The sequence below is a fragment of the Juglans microcarpa x Juglans regia genome, chromosome 1S (genome assembly GCF_004785595.1).
Source record: "Juglans microcarpa x Juglans regia isolate MS1-56 chromosome 1S, Jm3101_v1.0, whole genome shotgun sequence".
NCBI classification, from domain to species: Eukaryota; Viridiplantae; Streptophyta; class Magnoliopsida; order Fagales; family Juglandaceae; genus Juglans; species Juglans microcarpa x Juglans regia.
Genome location: NC_054595.1, coordinates 1,523,863 through 1,535,026, shown reverse-complemented (window position 1 = coordinate 1,535,026; position 11,164 = coordinate 1,523,863). Strand labels below are relative to the sequence as shown.

Here is an 11,164-nt window from a genome sequence, read left to right as displayed (position 1 = left end):
CCATTCAGTTAGACCATTTTGCTCGGGAGTGCCAGGACAAGAAAATTTTTTAACAATACCACGAGATGCAAAGTAATTCTTTAAATTATGATTGACAAATTCTCCACCACTATCACTTTGAATGCATTTGACAGTAGTATTAAATTGTTTTTCAACCATCTCAATGAATTTTGGAAATATGGTAATAATATCTAATTTACGTTTTAAATGGAATAGCCATATATATCAAGAAAATTCATCAATTATCACTAGATAATAACGATAGCCATCAAATGACTGTATAGGAGCCGGCCCGTATACATCAGTGTGAAGAGTGTGAAGAAATATAGGAACTGAGAGCTACAATTTTGAAAAGGTAATTTAGAAAACTTTCCCATAACACAACTTTCACAAAAATCCACTTGTTTATTTGTAATAGAAAGACATGGAAACAAAGTATGAAGAGTTTTAATGTTGGGATGTCCAAGCCGAGAATGCCATGTATTTCTGGAGACTTTATTGGTAAGGAGAGCCATTGGATTGATACGTGTAATGGATGAAGACAAGGGGTATAAGCTATCATGCACGGGTCCTTTAAGCATCATTTGATTCGTCCGCATGTCCTTGATAAAATATCCCCAAGGATATAACAGAAAACAACATTGATTGTCAGTGGTAAACTTTGAAACCGAAAGAAGCTTCTTCCGTAAATTTGGTACAATCAAAGTATTTTTCAACTGCATTGGGGTATTAGGAAGAGTAAAGTTGGCAGTTTCAGATCTAGGTAAAGTAGACCCATTTCCAACCATTACCATATCAGTTCCTATGTATGGAGTAATGCCTTGAGCTTCATTTGTTGTTGGGGCCATGTGATGGTTTGCTCCAATATTTGGGATCCATGCATGATTCATCAACATGATCACCAATTTGAATAGCAAGGAAGGTGTGGTACTGATCAGCCTCTTCATCTAAGGCACAACATGCATCAGCTTTGTGATTTGGGTCACCACAACGAAAGCATGTAATGCGTGAACTTCGACCACCACGAACTATATTTCAATCATTGTATCCTCGATTTGAAGGTTGCGAACCACGACCTCCATTTGGGCGTTCATTAGAACGTTGACCCCCACGATAACCTTGTCCACGATTGTTTGAAATTCTGTCACGATTATACTTATTTCCACCAGTGGACTTGGGTCCAGAGGATCTATTTGTATAAAAGGCAACAGGGGAGGAATTTGTGTGAGAAATAGAGGAAATATGCAACTCAAAATCTCGGAGCTTACCGATTACATTTTCCAGAGAAGGAAAATTATCTCTAGCATTGATAGCTGCCACAATAGGATCAAATTCGGATCCAAGACCACGAAGAAGACAGTTTATGAATTCATCATCATCCATTGATTTTCTAGCACCACGGAGAGAAAGGGCCGACGACTTGGCCTTGTGTAGGTACTCTTCCATAGACGAGGAACCTTTGGTGAGAACTTGCAGCTCTCCATGAATCTGTTGGACCCGATCATGAGTATGTCGTTCATACAAAGTTTCAATAACTTCTCAAGCTTCATACGACGTCTCACAATTAATCACTTGTGAGAGAGGTGCTTCCGACAGGGAGCTGTTGATCCAACCAAGGATCAACTGATCCAAACGCAACCATTTTGTTGTTGCTGGATTGGATATCAGCTAATGAGTAGCATCAGGAACCATTGTGGGTAGGCAGGGCAATTCATTGGTTAGATAGCCTAAGAGACCATGGCCTCGTATTGCCATATATATAAACTTTACAGATTACAATATACAATGAAAGAATGAACAGCTAAGGAAGGTACACCTGTACTGGAAACTAATGTAAACTAACATAAATACAATTGAGAGAATACGAGAGGGAAAGAAGGAAATAGATTAATCCATTTAGTACACTGCATTATGGAGAAGATTGATGGAGAGATTCAAGGCGTGAATATGAGATGTTATCCCTGTTAGTGTCCATATGGGTGTTTTTCAAACTTGGCAGGAACAAACGAATTTTTGGTTTAGTCGAAAGGGTAAGTCATCTCAGGTGTGGATTATTTTTGGCTTTCTCCCTTCTATTGTCTTTTGAAAGCTTTGGGATAGGCGTTGTAAGGCCCGGTATGAAGATAAGTTTGACACGATTGAGTCAGTTTGGCATGTTATTAAATTATGGCTTCGCCATACTATGGACCTGATCATGAAAGTTTCTAAAATTTCTACCAAGGATGCGACTATTTTACATAGACTGGAAATTTCGATTTTATTACCTAGACCTAAGAAGGTTCATGTGATCAGATGGAATCGCCCTTCTCAGGGTTGGGTGAAACTTAATACTGACGGTAGTAGTTTTGGTAATCCGGAGTTGTTTGGAGCTGGAGGTGTTATTCGTGATGACTGTGGTCAGTTACTTGCGACTTATTCTGTGGTTTTGGGTTCGGGTTCTAATAATTTTGCTGAAATGAGAAGTATGTTGGAAGGTATTCGTAGGTGCTACCAATTGGGATTCCCTCGGGTTGAGATTGAGACTGATTCTCAACTTCTGGTTAATTGGCTCATCAAGGGTGAATGTAATATCTGGTATAAGATTTTTGGAATGAATTACATGTTTATCTTAATTGCATGGAGTATAGAGTAAGACTTGTTTTTCGGGAAGGTAATGTCGTGACTGATTTTCTTGCTAAGAGGGGAGCTAGTGGCTTGAATTTGGATTGGTATGGTGAACATTTGTTGGCTAGTACTCTCAAAGGTTTTCTTCGCATGGACAGACTTGGTCTTCCTTACTTGCGGATCTCGTAATGAAGTTCCTGGTAAGTAGTTTTTGTTTTTTTTTTTTTTTTTTGTTTCATTTATTCTCAGCTGCTTGTTTTTTCTTGCAAGTTTAATTGTTTTCCCTAGGGTTGGATATATACCGTTTATCATGTACTTCTTTGATATATTATTCTGTAAGCGGTGGTCTTAGTAATTTTGATGCCTAGGTTTGGTTTTTTTGAATATATGTACCCCTAGGTATTATGTTATAACCACGGTTTTCCTCCGCCACAAGTTAAGGTTATCAATAAAATTAGAGTACTGTTCTCTTCTTTAAAAAAAAAAAAAAAAAAAAAAAGAAGAAGCTCGTATTGGTTAAAAGATGCAACCAGTTAAAGTTAGAAAAACACTAAAGAAGCTTCTATTAAAAAAAAAAATACATTAAACAAGCTACTAAGAGGATTATTACTTAGTTTAATCAAAGTAAAAGCCTGTATGATAACGTCACTTCCTGTATGAAGTAAGTAGCACATCCAATCTCAAGTATCTACCTTATCCACTCCTCCCCACTTTACAAAGCAGTAAACATTACCACATTGAGGGTCCATTAAAGTCGTACTCCAAGAAAGTATATAAATCGTATTTTTTTTTTTCAATTTACACGTATAAAAAATAGAAGGAATGATCAATACAAAGTACAAACACATATAAGCACAGCTTAGAGCCCAAATGACACATATATGAGTGTAAAGTCTTCAAAGCTGTTTTACCTTATCTAGTGTTCTCCTTCCAAGGTGGCCTTTATTGTGGTGCGGTGCCTTTACATGCATCAGAGAAGTGTCACTTCTTAAAAAGCCGCTATTTTGCAACCATTTATGCAGGATGGAGAAGCGTCTGTCATGAATAAATTGCAATCTAGAGGCTTTTCAAAGTTCATCCAGATACATGGTGGAAACCCATTAAATAATTTTTCAAAAAGAAGTATAAAGTTTAAGATGTTACATATTCTAGATAACTTCCAATGGGTGACATAGCTCAAACATGGAATCGAAGAATTTCAATCCGAGTTTCTAGAGAGGGTCTTTAGAACAGGAGTCCTTAAATCACTAGAATTAACAGGCTTATTCAGAGTAGGATTACATTAAGAGTCAAGATAGGATAACAACTTCAAAATAAAATAAGTTGGAAAACAGAGAAGCAGGTAATAAATTTAAAAATGATATAAATGAAGAAAAACTGAAATTCGACTAGATTGCATATCAAGAAACAAAACTCACCAATGGTGAAATCCATGTCTTTAGGACACATTGGTTTCAGTCATATAAAAATACATGAAGCTTTATTTGGTCCCTGAAATTCAGAAAATTACAACAAATCTAAAAAAAAGTAAAAGACTGCAATTAGGTCCTTTTGTTGCCCTTGCTTAATAGTTGAGGAGTTGTCATGTTAATGTCTTGTGTGATAACTGATGAGGCTAACAAATAGTACACATGGCATCTACCCGCTTAAAAGCCAAAGAAAAAGATGTCATGTTAATAAAGATTTGGAAAACAAAAGTCAAATCTTTAATTAAAGCAAAATGTTAAAATTTAAGATTGAAATCGAGAGGCTTCACTCTCATATCATACGCGAATGAAAATGACCAGAAATGTGCAAGCAAAAGAGAGATTTGCAGTTGCAAGGAAATTTTAACAATTATTTAGTGATCTATCATTAACCTTCTTTTTCAAAACTTACAAGTTTAGATGGAAACTTTGTCATTAGGGTTAGTGGATCCCTTACAAAGAAGCTTTCAGAACAATCACTTGTAGCAGTGGAGACTAAGGAAGTGACATCCTTTGACACTAAATAAAGTCCAGAAAAATGGTCACCCCAGATATCATATGTATATTCATCCCTCAGTCCAGCCTTTTCTTCAGTTTTCAGGTTGAAAAGCTTGGACCCAGGAGCTCGAGCATGTGGAGCAACTGCAGAAGTTGAAGCCAGAAAAGGGGAAGAGCACCACATTAGGGGAATGCCCGTCGGGACAAGGGAAGGAAGCAGAAGGCAACAGCACAGGATTAGTTGTTTTTCTTGATGCTGTAGGCTGCTCTAGAGTAGGAAAGAACAAGCTGCTACTGCAATGCTTTTCAGAAACCTTAGGCTCCAATATGTTCATTTCCGTAGCAAATCCAAAAAGGTGATCCTTCTCACTGAGTCGATGTGCTTTTTGAGTAAATGGATATGTAGCCTCAAGATTTTGTTCCATATAAGGAGATAGCGGCCGTGAAGGTTTAGCCGTTACAGATGTGACTGGGGACAAGGGAGATGAAGGTGTAGAATTTCCACTTTGACCGCTAGAAATTTCAAACAGCCCTGTTAATTTGGAACCAGCACCCCTTCTCTTCCTCTGTTTTCTTCCCTTCTCTTTGCCAGTTTTGACTGTAACATTACTTTGTTGGGATGTTTCTATTGTATCAGAATTCTCAACTGCTTTAGATTTTGACAGTAAAGAGGATGAAAATGCTCTTTCCTTTTGATTATTTTGTTTATGATTTTCAAGCATTGATTCCACATGTTGAGCGGACATTCCCTGTCTTGGGACCCTACCCCGACCATCAGGGTATCTTCCAACAGAAGATTGCATTGACGTTTTGTCATCCCCATTAGACCTTAAGAGACTATTTACCTGACTAGAGACAGAAAACTTACCATTTCCCTGTTTATGATGCAAAAGAACGGTTTTCCCAGCCTTCCTTGAGGAAGCAGCAATGGAACTCCTCTCACTCTTGCACAAGTCATCCTGGGAACCCGAGGCTCTGGCTAGGGAAAACAGCCAGCAGAACACCAGAAACGTTACGAAAACAAGGAGGACTTCTACAGAGGGTTTCTTCACTCGCATCCAGGAGACTGATTTCGTACAGATATTAAACATGAACTGAGGCAAACTTGCCTTCATGGGAATTGCAAGAATACCAGTATCCAAGGAAAGTTCAAGATCTCTATATACCAGGGCTGCAGAAAAATCATACTGGTACGATATCAAAAGCTTTGTCGATTCCCTAGGTTCAAGAGCATAACCTTTAGAAGTATGCACCATAAATCCAACAATCCCACACTCTGTTCCTGAAACTCTGATTTTTCTCACCTCCAATGGCAAGTGCCCCGAGTTCTTGGCATAAAGCTCTTTTGACAATGGCTGTGAACAGGCAAAAATTGTATCTTCCAAGTCAACCAAAGTGTCAAGGGAGGGATATTCAGAAGAATTGGCTGGAGGAACAGATTCATCACAAACCTGACTACTGGATGGTGGTTGCGTGAAACCATCAGGGCCCCTGCATTCATCTATAATCTCTCCAGAGTTCAGGATAAGCTGTCTGACAACTGGCTGATGGCTAGGATTCTTTACAGTGATCCACTTGGAGCGATGACCTCCAACTTCAACCATTGGGAAGAGTACCTCGTGATCATTAAGCACAGACATGCCACTTATAGTACCACGAGATTTCCAGTTTTCTAGCACCAATATATCTGCTTCTGCTATGTCTAGAACCTTATAGATAATAAGTTCACAGAAGCATCTTAATTATTGTAAAAATAGATGCTAGAAAGAGAATGCAACAAGAAACAGCATAACTGAAGTGCTAGCATTCTGAGTCCATAACACATTATCATGCTACCCACTAAACGAAGGCAACAATCTCTGTGCTTCTAAACATGGGCCACCAATGAAAAGTATCAACCATTCAGCAGTATCATTTAAATACGATTATAAAACCTTGAATAAAAATATATTAAGAACTTCTTCATTAAACTGCAGTTGCATACAACCTTCATTTATGAGCAGAAAACAGAGATTACCTATTATGTTAAACCAAAAATAAGTTGGATTTCTTAAGTGTGTCCTAAAGTTCTTCTAAGAGTATTAGTTTGTGGGTGTGTGTGTCTCTAAAGACCTGGAGGTTATTGCTATTTGGTATTGTGGTATGCCTGACAAGGTAAAGAATTCTTTGTGCACTTATGTCAACATATTTTGGGAAACGTTCCAAGAAGTATAAATAAACCCTCAACTGAGTAAAGAATCCAGTTACCAATCTCTTACTTCTATTTGATCACTCTCCTTTTTATCCTCTTAGTCTTTTAAACTTCCACATCTTGCTATTACTTTCACAGAATCAGTGCATGCGTCTTAAAGAACTTAGAACTTACCAGTGATAGAGATGTAACAATGCTCTGGAACACAATTTACTAATTTACTATTGAGAAATAACTCGTGCTAAAAGCAATGAAAAATAAGAACACTTGATGGCCAGAGAAAAAAATCCTTGTGTAGTCACAGGTCTATCCTTAAAGGGCTTTAAAAATATTCAAGTGATAGAGGATAGATTTAATATTTAGCCACGTCCATTATGGGCATATCTATATGCACCTTTCTATGTTGTCTATTACATTTCCAAGATCTCATAAGTTCCAATCGCTTTATCAGCTTAGAGGCTAGCGCTGTCCAATTTACATAATGGGCTTAGGTGTAATATTCTTGTAAGAGAGGACATGTCACTATTTTCAAATAATCAACAAATATCTGATTACTTGTTAATGACAAGGCACATGTACAGTCACATTTTTGTTCATTGAAAAGCAGATATCTTATCTAGAACAAAAAACTTTTCTCATATTTCTAAAAATTAACATAGTAACTAGACTTTTGAAAACAAACTCATTGCTGATCCAGTGCCCCAATCATCTATCAAGAGAAAAGGATCTGTACAGGGAGTAGAATAAGCATACCTTAATCTCTGATGGAGAATGTATGCCAATGCCCAAGGACCTTGGCCTCGTATAGCTAGATTCAACCTTTTCAGACTGGTATTCAAGTCCACTAGAAGAGTTCCTATGTTGTCTTGAACAGAAATGGATTATGTCCTGGCAAGGAATTTTAATCTGAGGACTACTGGAGTCATTTGTCAGCATGAATAACTTATGGCTCCTGTATATATTGGATGCTACAGGTGGAGAATCACGTAATTCAACATACAGCTGAGTGCAAGTAATCAAGGCAACTTTTGTGATATTGCCTGGAAGTAGTAAGCCTTTCATGTATTTGATATGAAAATTTGTCGTGTCTGAAACTTCGCTATTCTTCACAACGTTCAACATGTGAGAAGCACCATTTCTCAGAGAGATAGCAACAACAACAGTTTCAAAGGCATCACATGGTGCTAGAGGTTCAAGAAATGCTGATACAGATCCAGAAAGATCATCATAGACAGCTTTCCCATCTAGTTCAGCTTCAAGAGGAATCATAACTGTCTCAGGCTTCTCTTGTGAATACCTTAGCAACTGCATACAAAATGCACCCAAGATTTTCCCCTCAAACTCTCTTAAGAAGTCTATCTCTATGACTGCATCGGCCCTATGAGGACCTATCTCCCAGTTTCCATGAGGCCTAATTCCCAAAAGTGGCAAACCAATTTGACTACTTTTCACAACCAACTGGTCCTTGAAGGTTTGCACGCCAAGGTCATTAGAGCCCTGAAATTTTTCTACACTACAAAGCACTTCGGTGTGATGAGAAACTTGCCCTAGAGAAGCTAACATCATTACAGTCACTTCCTTCACATGAAGTCTTTCATCAAAAGGATTGAACAGTGAAACATTCTTAGTCCACCTTCCACTGGAAGAAACATCCAGACTTAATATAGGTAGAATTTCATAAGGCGACTCAATAGCAAAGCCCCTAGTCTGAAATAGGAAACCACCGGAGCTTGTCTGCAAAAGCAAATGAGCAGAGGACAACCCCAACCATCTAGGCAAGTACACAAAACAGATCGAAGCTACTTTGGCAGGTCTTAGCAAAAGCTCACTAAAATTGCATGGATAGAACTGAAAATCAGTACTGAACAGTTCATAGACATGTAAAATGCTGTCATTGCATGTATTTGACACGGTCAAGAAAGCTAATGAAGGAAGATACAAACACTTTTGTCCCCAGTCCAGTACATTAGGCTTAATTTCTACATTGGGAGAAGAAGAACCATCAAAATAACCTGTTTTTGTCACCATGGAGATCCTTTCTGGCCAAAAAATTCTGCAATGATCAATTAAAGATCTTCCACAGAAAGAATGACAATTTTGATTGGGACTGTCAGCTTGAATGGATGATACCCCATTAATGTCCTCTTTGGAGTGTAAAGAACAAGAAACAATCCCTCCTTTCACTAACTTGAACATACCATAGTCCAACGAACAACTTTTGTTAGTTACCCACTGTCTATCCATGGTAGATTCTTCAGATACAGGACCATTAGACCGACTCCTAGAAACTTCTAAAGCAGCAACTTTGCGTTCATGCTCTTTAGAAGAAAAACTAGGTAATGTTGACGGGAAGCAGAATGAATGAGAATCAGTACAAACCATCCTAAGCCTTGAGTAGTTCATTAGATTTACATATCTAGAACTATTACCGCCAACACCAATATCCAGAAACCCCACACCAAATCGATCTCTGGAGGGCCCACATGCATCATGTTTCACCAACTTCAGCATTCCATTCATGGAATCTAGTCCACATGTAGCTTGGAAAAAAAACTCGCACGAAAGAACCACTATCAATTGGAATGCTCTGACCGGGTGAAACAAAATCCTGAAAAGCCATAGATAACATGGCATGTGACAAGGATTCCCAGATTATTATAAGATTAAAAGTTGACAGAAAAACTAAAATAAAATATAAAAACATAAAATTTGCCACACAAAAGCTCCTTATTTGGTTGAAAATAATGAAAATCAGACAAAACTGATTTTTTTATAAGTAAGAATTGCGTGACTGACGAGCCAAGATATGAACTTAAAAAGGCACATTAATAGGTATACTATTAACAAAAGCAACATAATGCCAGAAAATATAAAGAAAGCATTAGGAGGTCCAGTAATGTTGATTAGCAGATGATGTTTGAAACAAATTCCAGCCTCCTGCAGTTCCATAAAATAAATTACACGTGCTTATTGCTTCCGTTTTACCTTAAAAGTAAAAAGAAAAATATATTAAAAAAACATAACATATCAGAACGTAATCAGAAAGCATATAAGCAGGAAATTAGAACCCATTACCTAACCCTTTATTCCCAAGATGTTGGAAGTGAGTCTTATCCGCACACTAACAGCCTAAATTTACCGTGTAAAGTCAAAAAACCAAACACCAATAGCTTCTAAAGCACTTCGACTTCGTACTAAAAGTGTTTGGAAGTGAGAGTTCTGGTAGTTATTCTTTATTTTATTATTATTTTTTACTTACTTTTTTACTATTCATTACTTTTTATCTATTTTTTAATATTTTATTATTATTTTTTTATTACTTTTTCACTACTATTCACAAACATTCTCAACACTTCTCAACTATTCTATCTATCCAAACGTAGCCTAAACGAAGTATACTCCACGCTTGCCAAACAACCATAAACCCACTAAAAAACAGCCATTTCCAGAACCAGGAAATCAACACCGAAGAGGTCCTCGAGCGGAAAAGAAAAGGAAATCAACTTTCCGAAAGTAGGAAAAAAAAGCATATTCTTTTCTTCAAAGAGTAAAAAGAACGAGAAAAACAAAGAGAAGGAATGGATGACGAGAAATCGAACCAAAACAGAGTGGTGTTAGAAGAAGAGACAGTTGGAATCGTGGAAAGTGAAACAGAGAGCGGAAGGAAGAGGTAAGAGTGTTGAAGAGTACCTGCGGTGGTACATGAAGAGATGTTCAGGAGCTCTGATCGTTAAGGTTTCAAGGTCCATGTAGAGAAAGAGAGAGAATCATCAGCGGATACTCTTCGGGTCGTCGTTGATACGTGTGGCTCTTTCCGGGCATACAAAAATGCTTAGAACGCAAGCACACCTGAACACACAGCGAATGCACTGCCCAGAGCCAGACTCTTAAAAAAAAGGAAGGTCGGAGAGAGAGAGAGAATTTGTATTGAGAATATTATCTACTGCAGAAAGAGTAATCCTGCTCATTCATTTAGGGTTAATGGATGTTGAAATGAGTTGAGTTGTAATGATAAAATATTATTAGAATATTATTTTTTAATATTATTATTATTTTAAAATTTGAAAAAGTTGAATTGTTTATTATATTTTGTATTAAAATTTAAAAAAATTATAATGATAAGTTAAGATGAATTGAGGTGAATTTGATAACTAAATGCATCCTTAATTTCTATCATTCTCTCGTTATTTTATAATTTAATATTAAATAATTAAAAATTATTTATTATATTTTATTTATAAACTTATCGTCTAACATTATATTATAAAATGATAAGATAATGTTGTGAAAATAGATAATAAATAATTTTTTTCACCATATAAATTGTGTTTTTGGTAAGATGCGGAGAGTGTGACGATGAAAAGTGGGAAGAATTTCTCATTTGTATTTCACGTGACATATCGCA

General features: G+C 37.0%; 1 protein-coding gene across 1 annotated transcript; it reads right to left on the bottom strand.

Moving 5' to 3' along the window:
- Positions 1-4,420: 4,420 nt before the first annotated feature.
- Positions 4,421-10,673, bottom strand: LOC121247872. Its single transcript, XM_041146336.1, has 4 exons — positions 10,450-10,673; positions 7,513-9,367; positions 6,020-6,277; positions 4,421-5,923 (listed from the first exon to the last, which is right to left on the bottom strand). Exons 1-4 carry the CDS (start codon positions 10,506-10,508, stop codon positions 4,661-4,663), a joined length of 3,435 nt encoding a protein of 1,144 aa, XP_041002270.1. The 5' UTR covers positions 10,509-10,673; the 3' UTR covers positions 4,421-4,660.
- Positions 10,674-11,164: the final 491 nt, after the last annotated feature.